This window comes from Thermochaetoides thermophila (assembly GCF_000221225.1).
Source record: "Thermochaetoides thermophila DSM 1495 unplaced genomic scaffold scf7180000011816, whole genome shotgun sequence".
Lineage (NCBI taxonomy): Eukaryota > Fungi > Ascomycota > Sordariomycetes > Sordariales > Chaetomiaceae > Thermochaetoides > Thermochaetoides thermophila.
The window spans coordinates 4,349,375-4,367,341 of record NW_006383032.1 but is presented as its reverse complement, the minus strand read 5'-3'; the positions used below and the strand labels follow the sequence as shown (position 1 = coordinate 4,367,341).

The following is a 17,967-nucleotide window of genomic DNA, read 5'->3' as shown; positions in this document are numbered from 1 at the left end:
TTGGAATTCTCTCATTTCATTTTATTTTTCGATTTTGGACTGACCATCATGGATTCTTTGAATGCCCTTCCATCTCATCATCATCAATGTCATTACCGCAGTCGACTCTCAGCTCTTCGATCCCCAAAGCTCCGATCTTGGCTTCAAGTGAGATGGACCCCAGCGGGTCCTGAAGCGGGATCCCATCCTCAAGAGCTAACCCAAATTTAGCAGTTAACCATCATTACCAGGGCTTCTTGCAAGCCGATTGGCCAGCCTTGCGGGAGAGCTGCAGCAACTTACTCTTACTGTGCCCCACAAGGTGTCGTCAGCCTTGTGACGGCGCGGTCGAGCTTCCCAATTACTTGATCAACTTGCAACTCTGGCTTCATCGCCGACCACCTGCTCGGCTAACATCAAGTCCCCCACCCAACGCCATGGTCGCGCTGTCATCCACGGTCGCTGCTCCATGACACAGAGGCAACTGCGGACACCGGGTTTGCTTTGCTAATTTGCTAGCGCTGACCATGGCGACCCTCGAGGGACTCGTGGCGGCCGCGGAGCAGCTGGTCTGGCTCCTGTACGCGACTGCTCGCGACGAGCCGCTGCGCTTCTTCTTTTTTCTGATCTTGCCGACGGCTTTGCTGGGCGTGCTTTTCGTGAGTTTTCCTCTTACTCGATGTCTTCCCAGGCCAATTGCTAACCTACTGTCCGCAGATCTACATAACTCTGCACTTCTTCGCTCCGAAACCACGCCCTCCTTTCCCCTCCGAAAAGACCTACATCACTACCCAACCCGACGGCACTATCAGCTCCCCTCGGCCCCTCCCATGCTGGTACGACCGCTGGCGCGCCGAAGGCCGACACAACGAAGAATACCCGACCATCCCTCCCGGCTTCCCGGTCCCCGACCAAGTCACAATCGAGCCGGCCGAGGTCGAAGTTAGCGTCGTCATCCCCGCCTACAACGAAGAGAAGCGCATTACGCCGGCGCTGGAAGAAATGGTCGAATACCTAGACGCACAATTCGGCCGCCCTGAACTCCCCGCCGCCCCTCCCCAGCAGAAGAAGAACGGCAAGAAGGGCAACCGCCCAACAACCCCCCACCGGACGGTCTTCAAGCCCGGCTCGAACAAGACCCCCGCCGCCTCGGTGCCCTCTAATGGTGGTCAACCTTCCGGGTATGAGATCATCATCGTCGATGACGGAAGCACTGATCGTACCGTGGACGTTGCCCTCGCCTTCTCCAAGAAGCATCAACTCCACGACATCCTACGCGTAGTAAGGCTGGTCAAGAACCGCGGCAAGGGCGGTGCTGTCACCCACGGGCTGCGGCACGTCCGAGGGAAGTACGCCGTGTTCGCCGATGCGGACGGCGCAAGCCGGTTTAGTGACCTGGGACGGTTGATCGAGGGGTGCGAAGATGTCGTAGATGCGTCCGACCGGGGCGTGGCGATCGGGAGTCGGGCGCATCTGGTCAAGAGCGAGGCTGTTGTTAAGGTATGTCCCCTGTTTTTTTTTTTTTTTCCCGTGTCCCGTGAGCAAACAACACTAACGAGATGTAAACTAGCGCTCCGCGATCCGTAATTTCCTCATGCGCGCCTTCCACTTCGTGCTCATGATCCTCACGCCCCCCGCCACGTCCCGCATCCGTGACACGCAATGCGGCTTCAAGCTGTTCTCGCGCGCCGCGCTGCCGCATATTGTGCCCTACATGCACATGGAGGGCTGGATCTTTGATATCGAGATGCTGATGCTGGCTGAGTCGGCTCCTGCGACGCCGGTGTTGGCGTCGGATGGGTCGGTGATTGGGACGAGTTATGGGATTAAGGTCGCTGAGGTGCCCGTAGGATGGCACGAGGTGGAGGGGAGCAAGGTTAATCTGGTGAAGGATAGTATTCGAATGGCGATTGGACTCGCTGTGTTGAGGGCGAGCTGGATGTTGGGGGTTTATAGGAGACGAGTAACATAATCAGCCGGGGTGATCATGTGATCATGCTATGGGAGGGAAAGAATCAACGTTTCAGAGCCATTTGATCTTGAAATAGAACCTTTTTTTTTTTACTACCATCATCATCATCCTCATCATCCTCATCATCATCGCATACCAAACATCTCATTACCATTACAGTCTACTTCGTACGTATGTACTGTACTATTCTACCTCGTCATCCATCCATCCGTCCGGTCCTATAAAACATAGCGATAAAAACCCTTCTTAAGCCATCCATTTTTTAACCAGTCAAATCCCAAGAGCATAGCGCCATTATTACATCTCATCTCATCACCCCAAGCAAGTAACAACCCCACTACACCCCTTTTACTTCAGCTCAGTCGCAAACACCGGCAAGAAAACCACGCATGCCTTCCACCAGATCATCACCGCCTGCACCAGCGCCACGGGCAGCATAAACACCCCCAGAACGCCCTTCCCACTGCAGCAGTCGATCATGTTCAACCAGATCGCCAGGAACGCCACACTGAAGAAGTGATACGCCAACGTCAGGGGACGCTGCAGCAACCCACCAAGCAACGACACGGGGGCCTCGGTCATGCCCAGCTGGAAGTAGCGGAAGCAGCCCTTCTGCAGAGCGCGCAGCTGCCAGTCATCTGCGGCGAACAGGCTGTACAGGGCTTGTGCGAGCACGTTGATGATGGAGGTCAGCGACTTGCGCTTCCAGTGGAAGGTGCTCATGGCGCTGTGCACGGCGTTGTAGTCCGCCAAGTCGGGCACGCGCTCCGGGTGCAGGAGCTGGGAGAGGAGGTAGGCGTCATTGAAGGCGACCGTCATGCCGCCGCCCGTCAGCGGATGCCGCATGTTGTGGGCGTCGCCGAGCAGGATGACGCCGTCGTTGCGGGTCTGCTTGCACGAGGGCAGCCAGCTGTTGGGCATCGACTTGGGGATCTTGCCGTCGGCCATGGCCTTGCGCACGGCGGGCTGGACCTGGGGAGGCAGGGCGGGGAGGACCACGCGCTCAATGTAGCCGCGGACACCGCCTGTCTCGGGCTTGGCGGCGTCCAGGGGCACGTCGATCAGGGCACGGGTCTCGTGCGTGCCGATCTGGTACAGTAGAGCGAGCGCGCCGTCGCCGATTACGACGTGGCCGTAGCCCTGGGACGGCAGCTGGCAGTCGATCAGCTCGAGGCCGTAGAACTTGGAACGCACCACGGGCTCGGTGCCGAGCAGCTCCTTGCGGAAGATGGAGGCATAACCGTCAGCGATGATGGTCAGCGAGCCGAAGAAGCAGTCGGGCTTCTTCTTGCCCGTCTTGGGATCCTTGGTCTGTGTCTGCACGCCCAGCACGGCCTTGCTGTGGGTGTCCTTAATGGTAGCCGTGACCTCGGTCTCGAAGACGCTAATGTTCTCGTGGTTCAGGCACTTGCGGCGCAGGTTCATGATGAAGCGGCCGTGATGGAAACCGCGGCCCTCCGGACGGGAAGTGAACTTGGTGACGTCGGCGTTCCAGATGATGTTGCCGTGCTTGTCGACCGGCGGATACGGGAAGGAGACCTCTTCACCACGATAGATGACGTGGTAACCGTAGCACGGCGCGGCGTCGATGCCCTCCAGGCAGTCCCCCATGCCCAGCTTGCGCAGGGTCTCGCAACCGCCGGGCTGCAGCAGCTCGCCGACAATGCGGTCGGGCTCGTGCATCCAGCGCTCGAGGAGGATGACGCTGCGGCCCTGATTGGCGAGGGCATAGGCAATGGCGCAGCCGAAGACACCAGCACCGACGACGACCACATCGGCCTCGTGGTGCTGCTCTCTCCGCTCGACGACGCGAGCCTTATCTGCTTTTGTGACAGTCTTGGTCGCCATGATGTGTGTGTGTGTGTGTGTGTGTGTGTAGTATTATGGGGGAGGGGGGTGTATGTGGGAGTGTTTCTGGAGGTGTTGAGGGGACGTTCCCGGCGCCCTAGCGTAGTGTGTGTCAAGCAGGGTCGGCGATGACGATGTCGACAGTGGTGACGTGGGCGTCAATGGCAAAAGAGGCGTGTGGTATGTGATTGCCGTCCCGTATCTCTCTGTGTGTGATGGACCGAGCTCGCGATGGACGTGGTGGACGTTGGCGTTGGCGACGGCAGCAGCGTCGGTGTTGGGGCGTGGTGTCGTTGAGATGGAGCAAGAGGTAGGATTCAAATCAATGGATGGAGTCGGGGGCCAGATTGCCTTAAATTATTAACCCTGTCGTCTCCCCTCCAAGACCCCCCAAAAATTGACAGTCCTGCCAAAAAATCACAAACTCCTTCTGCAAAGCACTGCAACGTGCAACGCAATCCAACGCGAATTGTTCCGATCGGCAGCGGTCCCCGTTACGGTCGTTTACTAGGCGTATAGGGAGACTCGAGATGAGCCAGTAGCAGAGCTCCAGAATAATCCAGCGACGTCAAGTGAAGCAACAAATTATTTTCTGTTATTTCAGCTTTTTTTTCTGGGTCGCTGTCGTTAGAAGGTCCGATCTTCTCCTGGATATCGTCCCATCTGTCCCAGACGGCAGGCACCGCGCTACTCCGCCGTAGTTCGCGTCCTCCTGGCCAACCAATCAGTGCCGGCGTCGCCACTTAGCCGCCCCTGTCGCCCCCGACCGCCCCTGACCGCAAAATTCACATGTCAGTCGATGGTGGCCTGTTCTCTGCCTCCGCGGCCAGCCGTGGCAGGTGGTCCGTGCTTGTGGCTCGTGAGCCCTCGATGGATGATGGTCCGTGCTGCTGAAGTGGGGCTGGTTCCTCTGGTCTTGGCACACGGTCGACACGACAGCCCAAGTGATGACGGAGCAACCATTCAGGGCCTTACCTCCTCATTGACTTTTTTGGTCTTCTCTCTCTTTTCTTCTTCTGGCTGAAAAGATACGTCAAAAATCAAACATCCGTTCCATTTATGCCAATGTTTTGTAGTACATGAAATGCACATAGCTATACAAAATATAGCACAAAAAAAAAAATACAGTTCCTCGACCTGGAGGTGAGGAGCAAATACTGGGTACATCCACCCCATCCAACTCTATGGGGAGCCCAACGCCCAGGCCTGAGCCATCCATCCATCATCTACATCTACAATGCTCAATCCTCTACGCCAACCCTCTAAAACGCCTCTACCGTCGCCGGTGCCTTAACATGCCCCTCTATCTCCCTCCTCAACTCCGCAAAACAATCCTCCCCTTTTGTTGTCTGCTGCCCCGCCACTCTTACAACTTCCTCCTCCAACTCATCATCATCATCATCATCACTCCTCTCATCTTCCTCATCTCCCTCATCCTCCTTCCCAACAAAATTAACCAGCCTTCTCTCTTCCCAGGGCAACCTCACACCCCTATCCCCCCGCTCCGCAACCCCCATCTCTCCAATCGCCCTCTTCAAAATCATCATGGCCTCCCGCTCAAACCTCTTCCCCTCCTGCCTCAACTTCCTCCTCATCTCAACTATTTGCCTTATCCCCGCGTCAATCATCTCCCTGGCCTGTCTCCTTAGCGTGTCACTGGGCGCAGGACACCCCCTAGCTTGGGCAGCCCACAGTCGGGCATGCCGCAGCGCCGAGCGCACAGCTTTGTGCTCGCGGTAGGGGCTGGATAGCGCGCGGGCGATGGTATCGCGGAGGGAAGGCAAGTCGAGGAGAGATGCATAGGCAGCAAGGAGGATCTTGAAGTTCTGCAAGTTGAAACACGGCGTTGGTGTTACCTGAGCACCCCCATTCAACGGGGGCAGGGAATCGGGTGTCTGCGGACAAGCCCTCACTTCCGCCGCCTTAAGCGCATACCCAACCGCAGCCTGGAAATGCCCTGCCGCAAGGCACGCCAGCGCGGCTCGATGCAGCGATGCTTCCGTAAGCCGTACCCCGTACCGCTGGAACTGTGTCAGCGTGCGCTCAACCACGGCATACACCTCCTGCCCGTCCATCGCCGACGCAGACGCCACCTCCCCCAGCCGCATTGCCAGCACGTAGTTAATCGCGCTTGTGACATCCTCTCCCTTAGCATCCGCCTCCTTAATCAGCTTAAACACCCCATCCCACATGGCCGGCCCACCTAGCCTAAACCTCGCCCTCACCGCAAGCCTCAACGCCTGCGGCGAAAGCGGCAGACTGGTGTGTCTCGCCCGGCGATACAGCCTCAACGCCGTCCCCGGCCTTCCCAGGGACAACGCCTCCTTCATGTTGAGCAGGATATCCTCCGCATGCACACACTTCGCTCTCGTGGGCAGCCTCGTCCGCTCCAGCTTCAAAGACAACAACCTCCGCAGCACCGGCCACCCCACGTACCTCGCGTCCTGCAACGCCGCCACGGCCATGACCTGCTCCGTGTGACGGTCAATGAGCGCCGGGTTGAGCTGGCGGAGCCGACGGAACAGGAGGCGCAGCTCGCGGAAGGGAAAGTTCCATTGGCGACGGCAGCGCACGAGAATGGCGTTGGTGAAGGCGGCGTCGATGGGGAAGCCGGCACGGGAGCAGCGGTCGAGCCAGGCGATGAGCGAGTCGACATCGCGGACCGCGGCATAGTGCTTGGCCATGAGGGTCACGGTGTAGCTGCAGAGGGGTACGGCTAAGTCGTCTAGGTACTCCTGGACGAACTGCTCTGTTTCTCGGATGGAGTGGGTTTCTGCGTAAGCTTTGAGCACCGGGACGAAGACCTCGGCGTAGGCTCTGTGGTCTCTCTCGGTTAAAGGTTGCTTCTCCTTTGCGCGCATTGCCTCGAACGCCGTGCGCACGGCAGCCCAGTCGCCGTCACGGGCATAGAACCGCGCAAAGATGCCTTGAACTCTAATATCAGACTCCAACGCTGGGTTTTGCTGGACCCCTTCTAAGAAGTACTCTTCCGACTTCGTCTCGTTGCCAGCCTCCAGCGCGAGCTCGATCATAACACGGTAGAGCGAGTTGGCATTGAAGACGTTATCCTTAAGGGTCGGCTCCCGCAGTGAGTCAAACATCTCCTCGACCTTCCCAAAATCCTGTGTCTCGCGCCACCTGGCAACCATCAACTTCATCACCCACTTGGGATTGAGCTTCGTCTTCGCCGGCCCGGCGCAAACCTTCTGTAAGACAGCCAATACCTCCGCGGGGCGGTAGTTATGCGCGTTCTCAACGCACTGGACGATGACACTCCCCACGGCGTGAATGCCTCTGGGTTCGGCTGGGTTTGCAAGGGCGTAGGTCGAGAGGAACAGCTTGACTGCGTCCTTGTAATCGTGCCGCTCGTAAAGTTTTGTTAGGAACCATGACGTCAACCGCTCGGCATCGTCTCCCGCGATCAGGTTGCACCGCCGGTAGATGCCCATTATGCGGTGTGTGCGTTTGGCTGCGAAAGCAGCCTCCATCAGTCGACAGCCGACTTCGTATACTCGCGGGTTGGGCCCGGAGGGGCGGATAGTGTAGGTTGGTAGGTACAGGTTGACGGCTGGGTCGAGGCTGCTCTGTAGATAAACGTCGCGGGATACCGTGGCCGGGTCGGTCCGCGAGAGAAGTGTCTCGATCAGCGTCAAGGGCTCATGATCCATGTACACTTTTTCGTCGATCGGCCCGCGGTTGATGATATGCTGCAGCAAGGTAGCAGCCTTATCGATCATACCCAGTTCCTGACATGTCCTGCACAAGAGTGCGGTAGCTTTCATCCAAGCTTGGTGCTGGTTGTCGGGAGCGAGGTTTTCCAGCATGGCTTCGAGCACGGTTCGCTGGGCGTTGGCGACCTTCTGCCTGTCTTTTGAGGCGCACGACTCGTGCACCATCGCCACGATCTCATCATTGCTGGGGAAAGCAAACTCCTTGGCCAGTTGGGACGGTGACCGGAGCCAGTTGAGCGAGGGCGGCTGGATCGGCTGTGGTCGTTTAACCTCAGATGGGACGCTAAACGACGGCGGTTTGGCCTTCAGTATCGGTATAATCGGCTGTGGCTGTGTCTGCTGGTGTTGTGTCGATGTTTGCGTCCGTTGTGTCTGCTGCCTCTGTACCTTCGCAACCTCCTTGGCCCTACCCTCCCCAGGCCCGAACTTCCCCAAGACCGCTTCCTCCCCCTCTTCCTCAATCCCAATCCTCCCCGAGGTACCAACCTTCTTCTTCCTCCCCACCGGCAAAGGCTCCTCCACCTTGTCATCTTTCTTCTCGACCCTCAAAATCTTCATTGGCGGCACAGCCGTAACCAGTCCTGCCTCCACAAGCGCATCCTCCTCGACCCCCAGCGCCAGCGCAATCGCCGCAGCACTGCTATTACTCCCTCCCACCACACCGCCCCTACTGCTCGTACTTATCCCTCTCTTCTGTTGGCCACCATTGACGATGACAGCCCTATGGTACGCCCTCGCATTCTTGATCCTCTCCCCGTTTTCAACCGCGCGCATCGCATTGTTGATCTTGCGCCGCCGGTCCTCGGCAATGAGGGCTAGTGTGCATGACGTGCCGACGACCAGGCCACGCAGGGCGGTTAGGGCTGCGCGCTTGGAGATACCGCTGGGTGTAGGGAGCGGGCTGTTAGAGGTTGGTGACATGGTGGCTGGTTGTGTTTGGTGAGTCGTATGGAATGTGGTATGTAGGGATAGCGACTTCGTTTTTCCATGTCTAAGAATTATTTGCGGACGTTTGAGCTCGGGGATGGGTCAGCGCATGTTGGGAGATCGGCAGGTATGTTCATCGAGCTAAGTTTCAGGTCTTGTCGTCGTGGGATAAGTGCTCGTGATACTCGGGGTTGGCGTTGATGCCGTTGACGTTGACGATCAATTTGCTCGATTCTTCTTTTTTTTCTCCCCTCCGACGAACTTCCCGGACGCGTCTAAGTTAATGAGGCCGTTTTTTTTTCAACTCGATATGTCGGTGCTCAGGCTCTTTTGGCGTGTAGCTGACGTCGATGTCCACTCATCATTCATCCCATCCCAAACCAAGCTTGCTCTCCTTTCGTAACTTTCTCTCTCCCAGCTGCTTGCTTGCTCTTTTCTCGAGCTTCCCAGTGTCCCGCGGTCATTTTCGGGTCTGGGCTGATCTGATCGCGGTCTTGGCGCGGGAGCCGGTACGTACCAGTCATGGTGGGGCAGCAAAAGAATCGAAAGACTCCGCATAAGCTCGGGCCAATGAGACGCGAATTCGGCCCCACCCCATGAGGCAAAAAGCTGCCAAGAAAAATTCTGGGAACCTGGTAGCTGGGAGGGAGGGATTGATGCATTTCTTTCTGTGTAACTGCATACAAACCTCATTCTATCCGGTTGAAACAAACGTGATGAGAAGACCAGATGAAAATGACAGCCCCAAAACAAAATCCATTCGACAGGAGAAGTGGCGAATACATTGCACATCTACAAGTCTATCTGGTGGTATGTATCATCTATCCAGCCCGCACCAAGAACGCCCCAAATTATGCCACCCTTCAACCCCATTCACCTCCCTTCTCACACCAGCCCCTTTCCTCCCATCCCGACCTATCAAAACACACAACCAGTAAAATAGTACAAATGGTCTATGTATATGGTATACATGATTGTACAACCCATCCATCCAGCCGACCGGTAAAACACCGACATTCCCGTCCCCAATCAACCACGTCTAATGTAGATAGACAACACATTCGCTCAATCATGAAATAAAAAGCACACACACACACACACACACACACGCACGCACGCACGCACGCACGCACACACACACAGCATTAAAATCAACCCAACCCCACTCTTGTCATCCACTTTAGGTGAATGAGCCCAACTACGACTCAGCCAACTCCTTCCTCTCAACTGGCATCCACGTCTCGAGCTTGCGTAGGATCGATTGATACAGGAACAACATGCATCCGCTTTGGATGCTGGTCCAGGCCGCGCGGGGGCCGACACCACGGAACCAACCGGCAAAGCCCTCCGTCTTGTAGATTAGCCGCAGACCCGTGATCATGGACGATGTCTCGAGAGTGACGGCGCCCGGCTTTGGTGTGTGTGTTGACGGCGAGGAGGTCGATATTAAGCGTTTTTGGTGCTTTGACGCCGCGTCGGTATTAGAGGAGGATGATGTACCTATTGATGTCGGGGATGACGATGCTGGTGGGGGTTGTGTCGGTTGAGGAGGAACAGCAGCAGCCGGCTTAGGATTCGCCGCGGCCGCGGCTTCCGGGTGAAGCTGGGTCTGTAAACGAGTCTTGACTACATCCAGCGGGCAGGTAATAGTACCAGCCAAACCGCCAGCAGCAGCACCAGTCAACAGCTCAAGCTGCCAACCAATATCACGGCTGCCCTTCCAGTCGTGGGCCCATTTCTGCCCCTGCTCGTAAAACATGAACTGCAGCGCCGAGAAGGGCAGGTCGCGCCAGAGCGTGGCGCCGTAACCGTAGAAGAGCGCGCCGAAGCCCTCGGTGCGGATGATCGTCCGTACGGCGTCTACCGTGCCCTTGTAGTTGTACCCGGAGTTGAAGTAGGGGTTGTTGTAGCGACCCTGCAGCTGCAGACGGGTCTTGACAACTTCTGAGGGCACGTAGACCGTCGATGCGGCGAGGTCGCCGATGAAGCCTGGTTAACAATCAGCCTGAGAAAGATTCCCGCGAAAAGATCATGCTGGGGGCACTGACCTGCCATCAGATAGGCAATATGAGGCTGCACCCCGGCGTCAAGCATATGCCGTTTGCTATACTCATAGCCGCCAAAGAACAGGCAAGTAGCCGGGAAGGAGCCAGACAGAGCGGGCACCCAACCGCCGTACAGACCGCGACGGATGCCCTCCTGCCGAAAGATGGTGATATAGGAGCGGCCAAGCGACGTATACTTAGGCGGGATATGCGGGTCGCCCTGCTGCCGTGTCTTGACAGTGTCTAACGAGTGCATGAGCATATCGCCGCTGCTCCCGCCAATACCTCCCGCGAGCATGCACTGCAGCAGTTGTCATCTATCAGCACTTCTCTTCCAGCATAACATTTAACATCCCTGTTTGTTGGTGGTAGGTGGGAACGCACATGCAGATAAGGCGGGCGCCCTTCCTCCTCTCCATCTTGGGTCCTCATATTATTATTACCACGGCGGACAAGCACACGTTGTAGCGGTTCGGTCTCGGTCTCGATTTGTCAGAATGGCTCTCGTTGGGCTCGTTAAGCGGAAAGATATTGGCAGTGGCGATACTGAAGAAAACAACGGCGACGACGGAACAAACAGCGCGTGGTTCTCGGTATGTCCATCATCGAGAAGCGGCCGGGGTGCAGAGGACAGGCCGACTGCGCGGCAGGCAGCCGTCTCGAGCGTGGGGCGGTCCGGACTGTGACCTCGGGGCAAAGCTGCTTCGCCTTCTCCCCTTCTCCTCTTCTCCTTGACTTTTGACCTTTTTTTTTTCTTCTTTCTTTCTTTTCTGTCTGATAGCGGTGTGACTACGGATCGGGAATCCTACAGCCAAGCACCACAGACTCTCGCATGGATCGGCCCCCGCGGGGTGTGGCCAAGAGCGTGAGCGTAGGTATATGAATGTGTAAGCGAAAGAATTGCGCCGCCCCGGCAAGCGGGTAAACTTTTTTTTCGCCTCAAAAGTTTGTATTTCCGTTTTTGTTCCCTCTCAGCGGATACGGGCGAACGACGGGAGTCACAGACTCGTGGAGTCTGGGCCGACGGGGGACTCAAGTCAGGTATCCGTTCGGTTATTCAAGGACGCGGTTCAGGGGCCCGCTTAGGAGAAGAGCAGGACTCGTAACGGTACTGAAAGGTCCTGGCGGAGGGGGGAAGGGCGGCGCGATCAAAACCGATTTCCCACTTTTCGACGCTCGAACAAATTTCGAGACGGAAACCGACTGGTTGGGTCCCTCAGAGTCGATCTGAGCGGGTCACTGCGGTTTTACCTTTGGGGTCTCGCCGGGCTCCATCGTTCTTTTTTTCGCGGCATGTGGCCTGTGCGTGTCTTATCGTTATCTCGGGGCATGGAATGGAATTGGTTGGGCTATCGTGACGTTGATATCGGTATCGCCGATGCGCCAAACGTGCCGATGGGGCCCCTCGCAGTTTGAGATCTTGTATCACAACGAAGCTCTTGGAGCACGACCATAGATCAATTGGTTGCCTTTGGTAGTTTTCCTCAAAATCCCAGCCCGTATAAACAATATTACACTCAATCATATACACAAACAACCATAAGCACACCATACAATTCCATCACCAACCACTCAACCCCTCGCCCTTCCTCGCTCAACCCTTATCTCAGGAGGCTTCCAATCCCAACCCTCATCTCTCTCAACTCCTCCGATGCACCCCAGGCCTTAAGGGGTGATCCCACCACTTGACCCGTCCAGCTCTCGATAACGGCGACAAGACGTGCGTGACCTTCCCCGTGATCAATCGCACCGAGATAGGACCATAATGATTACTGTCCTGGCTGCGATCACCATTGTCACCCTCAACCCAGACATGCCCCTCGGGGATGGTGGCAAACTCGTAAGGGTACGGCGCCCTCGTGCGGACGACATCACCCTCCAGGCCCACGATGCGCTTGACGGTGATTTTCCTCGGGTCGTAGGGGTTTCTAGACTCAATGTAAGCTCACTCACACCTCCTTCCCAATCAACAACCTCAGGAACAGGAAAGGGAGGAGGAGGGGGGGAAAATACCTAAACGTAACAACCATTCCCCTCGCCAGCCCCTCCTGGGCATAGAGCTTCCAAACCAGGCACAAATCCTTCTTCAGACTCTCATTGTACTGCGGGTTGAAATAAGGATACATGGACGGCCCGCGGATGAAGGTCACCTCGGCGACGTACGTGTTGAACCAGATCAGCGGCGGGATCCAGGTCGCATAGCGGATGAGGTAATGCGCGAACTGCCGGGCAAACGATCTGCCCCCGAGCCGCCCACCTAGTCCGCCCGCGCCGGTCGCCATTGCGGCATTTGTCTAGCTTGACTTGGTGCCGTTTTATGTGTGAATGTACGTGCGTGCTATCTACCGCACAGACCGGCTGCTGGTTCCATGGGCATGGGTGTGTTGGCCGTCAAGACAAACAATGGAGAGTGAGACGAAAGCTGGAGTTGCGTTTGATGGACTCCGTCATCCAAGCAGAGATGCCGCCAAGACGCGGGTTAATGCGATACTTGCCCCGATAGCTGCATACTCAGGGTCCAATCCGTGGCTGACTCATCAAACTCAATGGACACCTCTACGACCAACTCATCGTTTCTCACCCTTCACTTTCATCTCAATTCGTTTTTCTTGACCGCTATGTTTCTCGGATGGCTACCAATGTCTATCATCTCTGGAAAGCCTTTTTGTGATCCCCCAGACGCCAGCCATACCATCTTCTTGATCGTGATGATGACCATGTCCGCGCTATCTGTCGCCATATGGTCGCCTCTGCCCTGAATTACACACGCATTCTCTTCTTCTTCTTCTCTTGCTTGCCGATCTGCAAGATGCATGCATGCATATATGCATGCATTGCCTCTCCCAATCTTTGATGAGATTAAGATTTCGCAGAGGAAAACACACCAACCAACCACTCCTTTTGAGCCTTTAACAATGCCCTTAGACAACCTCCGGTAGGTTCTCGTCGCTCTCGCTGACGCTCTCGTCACCGCTGACCTCGGCGTTCTCGCGCTCGCGCTTCTCCATGAGCGCCTGCAGCTCGGCATCATCCGACTCGGTGACCGCCTTGGGCTCCATCTTGACGACGAGGTGCCCGCCGGCCGCCTCGATGCTCTTGCGGATGTCGACAATGGCTTCCTCTAGCCGCGCAATGCCCGCGTTCTTGTCCAGGCAAGTGTTGGTGAGACTGGGAATGTCAGACCGATTGCCTTTCACTATCTGGGATGCAGGAAGCGACTTACACATAGAGAGGGGGAGAAACCAGACGGCACTTGACCTGCAGCTCGGGGGTGTTCTTTGCCTCGGCGGTACGCAGAGCGGCCTTAATAGCGTCGATACCGTCGTATCCGAAGCAAGTGACCTCGATGTCGGCGCGCACCTTGGTGGGTTGGGGCGTCAGGCGCTTGCCAATGTAGCCCTTGAGCTCTTGCTCGACCGCCTCGCTCGGGAACTCAATGCCCTCCCAGACGTCGGGGTTGCTGCGTAAGTCAGCGTCTCCTCTTTTAACGTCCCTCCAGCACATTGACATACGTTATTGACAGCTTGAAGGCGTCGAGCGAGTGGCCATATTTCCGGTTGAGCGGCCACCCTATTGTCTCATAGAGGCGCTCGATCGGGGTCTGGGTCTTCTCGGCGACGTGGCGCATGATGGAGTGGACAATCTTAGACTTGTTGTACCGCTCCTCGCACTTGACCACATCTTCGGGCGACACTCTGCGCTTGGAAAGGTCGATGTAGCCTGTCGGGTCTTAGCATCGCCACACTCATCCCGTCCTAACTGGTACTCATGTTTCCACGCACCCTTCTCCTTGTCGACACGCAGCACGACGACGACCTCGTTGCGGCCAACGCGAATAAGCTTCTGGATAGAGCGGATGCGTCGCCTGGACAGCTCGGAAAGCAGAATCATGCCGTCGATGTTATCATACTCGAGGAGCTTGACGTAGGCTCCCATGTCGGCGATCTAATGTAGTAACAAGCCATCGCCGGTGGTCAGTCTCGGAGCAGGGGAGGAGAAGAAGGAACAAGTTCGATATTCTCATCGGCGCCGGTAGGTAAAACTCAAGCAGGACGGTGGTGATAACAGCATCGTCATACCTGCTTGACATTGACCATGACATAGGAGTCAACCTCGGGGTATTTTTCTTCGTAAAACCGGCAGTTTGTGAACGACATCTTGACGTCGGGTGCCTTTTTTTTCCCAGGCGGGGCTAGCGATTGAGATAGGAAGCCTTTGGCGGGGGTCTACTTTTTTTTTTCGAGTCGAGTTGACTGTTTGAGGGGAGTGCACACCAGCGGGGGCGATGATCGGGGTAAAGGTGTTGAAAACTTCGGGAATGGGCGCAAAAGGTTATGCCGTCGGTCGTCAGCGACGAGACACACACACAAGACTAAGTGGGCAAATCGGGGACGCCTGGGTCCTGGCTGCGGGTGGGAATCGTTGGGTCGGAAGAAAGGTGAGTCCAGTGTGAGCTCAAAGAACAGTCATCATCAGGCCCGCAGTACACCCACCACGGATATTTTCAGCAAAAGCATGGGCCACAGAAATTGGGCCAGGAAAGTGGGCTGTGGTGGCTCGTGCGCCATGCTGCGGGGTGTCCTTGGGGTTTTCTGATTGGTGGACGGGACTTGATCTCGGTGATGGTGGGGCAGCCTTGCCCCGCGATAACATCAGGCGGGTTGGGTTGATAGACTCGTCCTTGTCATCGACCTTGGCGCCTTCTTCAAGGGGAGAATCAAGCTGTGAATGCGATGCTTTAGAATATACAGAAAATATATCTAAAGAGATCTAAGGTTTGATCAAAAAGCTCTGAGATCACATTCGGACTCCGTGTGAGGAGCAAAGCAACGTGCTGCTATTAGAGGAAGTCCCATCCGGAAATAGAAAACGACCTTATACCCCCGAACCTCTCCAGACTACGATGATACCTTTTGTGTTTGTCCCTAGGAGGGTAAACAACGATCCTTCAAACTGTGTACCGAATCAACTCTTATCGCTATGAAAGGTTGATAACTAGCTAGAAATTTGGGATATGAAATAAATTCAAAGATCATACAAAGTTGTTTCCCAAACTTCAAGCTTTTGCTTAGCGATAACACCTTTTTTTTAACATTGGACACATGCTTCAGGAGGTTCGTAGTCATGTCATTCCCCTCTACCGTAAATGGCTTAATGTTATTTTTTTTTCGTACAGCTAGTATTGTCATATATATCAATAACTTAAACAACCCATGTTTATCCAAACCGTCCAACATACTATAGACATATATACAGACAAGGATGATACACCCATCACACTACCACAAAGCCACCGCTTCGACCCTCACGACCCTCTCCGTCCGTTCATCCCACAACTCCCTCCCATTCCAACACCTCGCAAACCTCCTCGCCTCCGCGCCATCCTCAAATGACAATACAAACTTTGAAAACGCGGTCCTCTGCGCCCGCTCCTGCCTCCACCACTCCGCCTTCTCCTTCGCAATTTGCTTCGCCCTCTCCAGCTTCCTCCTCTCCCGCTCCTTGATAGCCTCCCAGTTGACGGGCTCCCCCTCTACCGGATCCGGAAGCGGAGGCAGGTCTTCTATTTCGCTGTCTGGGATGGTAGCCGGATCAGGCTTCCATTTCCCTCGCGCGAGAGCGCGCGCCTCGGCGGCGCTCTCACCCCGCACAGCCATCGGCGAACTACCCGCTCTAAGGCCCTGCACGGGCCAAATGACGTTCCATTTCGGCCCCTGCCGTTTGATCAGCCTCCACGGCAGGTTACGCTCTTTACCGTCTGCAGCAATCGCTTCGTACATCGCTGAAAGGGAGAGTTTGCTCCCCGTCAGTTTGACGAGCACCCGATGACCGGGAGGGAGCCATTGCTTTTGGGTTACGGCTGAGCCGGCTGGCTCGGAGGGGGGCGTGATTACTGAGCGGAGGTGGTTCGTCACTAGGTCGGGGACGGAGGCGACTTGGGCGAGGGTTTCTGGAAGAAGCAGGCGTTGTTCGGCTTGTTCTTGAAGGTAGAGAGGTGCGTTGGGGGGTAGTTTGGGCACAGAGTGCTGCCGTTGGCATTGCTCCTGCTGCTCGGGGTCCTGCTCATCAGGGGGGCGGCCTGGATAGGAATTACGTTTGGCCTCGTTGATGTAGGAGATGAGTTCTTCGGGGGAGAGAATGACGAAGTCGAGGGGTGCGGTGGGAGGGAGGAGAGTAAAGATGTTTTCGGACGGGTCAGACGAGGCGTCGGAGGGCGCGACATCGCCGCTGAAGTCGAAATCGGGCCAAGCTTTTGGTTCGAGGGATCGGCGTGCTTGGCGACAGCGACGGGTGAGTTCGTCGGCGTAGGCTTGAGCTGCGCCGCGCGTGTCGAAGAAGAGGAAGTACTGGCCTCGGGGCTCGCGGGTGAAGGGCGAGTGGGATTGGATGACTGGTTGATTTGTCAGCTAGGATTAGATACGGTCATAATGTGAGAAAGACATACCCTTCGTAAGACCGCTCGTCCAGCCATCCATATGCTGGCCCTGTGGTGAGAGCCTATAAAAATCCGACTCAACCAGCGACCTTGACACGCTGTTAATCACAAGCACTGTCTTCCCTCCCTCAGTGAAGTCCTGAGCTGAGCGTTCCGCATGTCGGAGATCGGGATCAATCTCGGTGAACCAATTGACGAGTTCCTCGCCCAGCGTCGTCATCTTCGAGGGGTCTTGCTCATCTGGGGACGGTTCGGAGGGAAAGGGTTGGCGAATAGTTGGTGGAGGGGGCGGCTTGGGCGCTCGGGGCGCTGTTCGCCGGGGGCGTGTTGGCCTGTGTAGATCGAGCGAGGCTTCTTCAAAGAGAATTTGAAAAAGGGATTTGGGTTTTTCGGGTTGTGAGGAGTCGGGAGAGTCAGGGGAGGATGATGAGGACGAAGACGAAGATGAAGATGAAGATGAAGTCTCTGGGTCTGAAGATTTCGAGAGACGCAACGCGGTCGTCGAGAATTGTCTCGATGATTCAAGCCCTGTTAAGCATGCTTCATGACATCTCAATTGGCGCGCGAGACGCCAGCCGAGGCGCGGGCAGCTCATGTTGGCGATTGTGTTGTGTCGTTGATGTTGGATGAGTGAAGATGAGTGTTTGGTTGTTAATGGAACTGGAGATGAAATTGTCAGGTTATTACAATACGAGAGATACGACCATGCATTTGCCCCTGGCAGATAGCAGCGGCTCATTTTCAGCAAAGCATAGAAGTTAACACCTCTAGAATTATAAGTACTTCGAATCGAATAGATCAAATTGTTCCAATTCTTTTCAGAGACGCCCAATGCTAACAAGATACTCGACTATAACTGAGATGTTGTGGATCCGTCCTTCTGGGCTTACATCGTGTTACCGTAATTTACAAAAGCAGAACCTTAAACGAGATTCACCCCACCATGATTTTTAGTTTCTGATTCCAGTTTCACCCCTCATCTCTCAAAACTGTTTTCCAACCCTCAGCCCCTGAGTTGGGAAATTTAAT

General features: G+C 55.7%; 7 protein-coding genes across 7 annotated transcripts; 1 reads left to right on the top strand and 6 right to left on the bottom strand.

Moving 5' to 3' along the window:
• Positions 1 to 506: 506 nt before the first annotated feature.
• On the top strand, positions 507 to 1,951 carry CTHT_0032790 (dolichyl-phosphate beta-glucosyltransferase-like protein; the record flags this gene model as incomplete). The annotated part of the gene is made up of 3 exons (XM_006693654.1): positions 507 to 638; positions 697 to 1,479; positions 1,550 to 1,951. The coding sequence occupies 3 exons, from the start codon at positions 507 to 509 to the stop codon at positions 1,949 to 1,951; spliced, it is 1,317 nt and encodes a 438-aa protein (XP_006693717.1).
• Positions 1,952 to 2,299: 348 nt separating this feature from the next.
• Positions 2,300 to 3,799, bottom strand: CTHT_0032780 (uncharacterized protein; the record flags this gene model as incomplete). Its single annotated transcript, XM_006693653.1, has 1 exon — positions 2,300 to 3,799. One exon carries the CDS (start codon positions 3,797 to 3,799, stop codon positions 2,300 to 2,302), a length of 1,500 nt encoding a protein of 499 aa, XP_006693716.1.
• A 1,262-nt stretch (positions 3,800 to 5,061) lies between these two features.
• CTHT_0032770 (uncharacterized protein) lies at positions 5,062 to 8,451 on the bottom strand (the record flags this gene model as incomplete). The annotated part of the gene is made up of 1 exon (XM_006693652.1): positions 5,062 to 8,451. One exon carries the CDS (start codon positions 8,449 to 8,451, stop codon positions 5,062 to 5,064), a length of 3,390 nt encoding a protein of 1,129 aa, XP_006693715.1.
• A 1,204-nt stretch (positions 8,452 to 9,655) lies between these two features.
• Positions 9,656 to 10,764, bottom strand: CTHT_0032760 (putative mitochondrial carrier protein; the record flags this gene model as incomplete). The annotated part of the gene is made up of 2 exons (XM_006693651.1): positions 9,656 to 10,446; positions 10,506 to 10,764. The coding sequence occupies 2 exons, from the start codon at positions 10,762 to 10,764 to the stop codon at positions 9,656 to 9,658; spliced, it is 1,050 nt and encodes a 349-aa protein (XP_006693714.1).
• A 1,377-nt stretch (positions 10,765 to 12,141) lies between these two features.
• On the bottom strand, positions 12,142 to 12,784 carry CTHT_0032750 (mitochondrial inner membrane protease subunit-like protein; the record flags this gene model as incomplete). Its single annotated transcript, XM_006693650.1, has 2 exons — positions 12,142 to 12,430; positions 12,516 to 12,784. The coding sequence occupies 2 exons, from the start codon at positions 12,782 to 12,784 to the stop codon at positions 12,142 to 12,144; spliced, it is 558 nt and encodes a 185-aa protein (XP_006693713.1).
• A 639-nt stretch (positions 12,785 to 13,423) lies between these two features.
• CTHT_0032740 (translation initiation factor 2 alpha subunit-like protein) lies at positions 13,424 to 14,659 on the bottom strand (the record flags this gene model as incomplete). Its single annotated transcript, XM_006693649.1, has 5 exons — positions 13,424 to 13,670; positions 13,726 to 13,962; positions 14,015 to 14,222; positions 14,285 to 14,447; positions 14,582 to 14,659. The coding sequence occupies 5 exons, from the start codon at positions 14,657 to 14,659 to the stop codon at positions 13,424 to 13,426; spliced, it is 933 nt and encodes a 310-aa protein (XP_006693712.1).
• Positions 14,660 to 15,781: 1,122 nt separating this feature from the next.
• On the bottom strand, positions 15,782 to 17,533 carry CTHT_0032730 (uncharacterized protein; the record flags this gene model as incomplete). Its single annotated transcript, XM_006693648.1, has 2 exons — positions 15,782 to 16,893; positions 16,948 to 17,533. 2 exons carry the CDS (start codon positions 17,531 to 17,533, stop codon positions 15,782 to 15,784), a joined length of 1,698 nt encoding a protein of 565 aa, XP_006693711.1.
• Between the last annotated feature and the right edge of the window lie 434 nt (positions 17,534 to 17,967).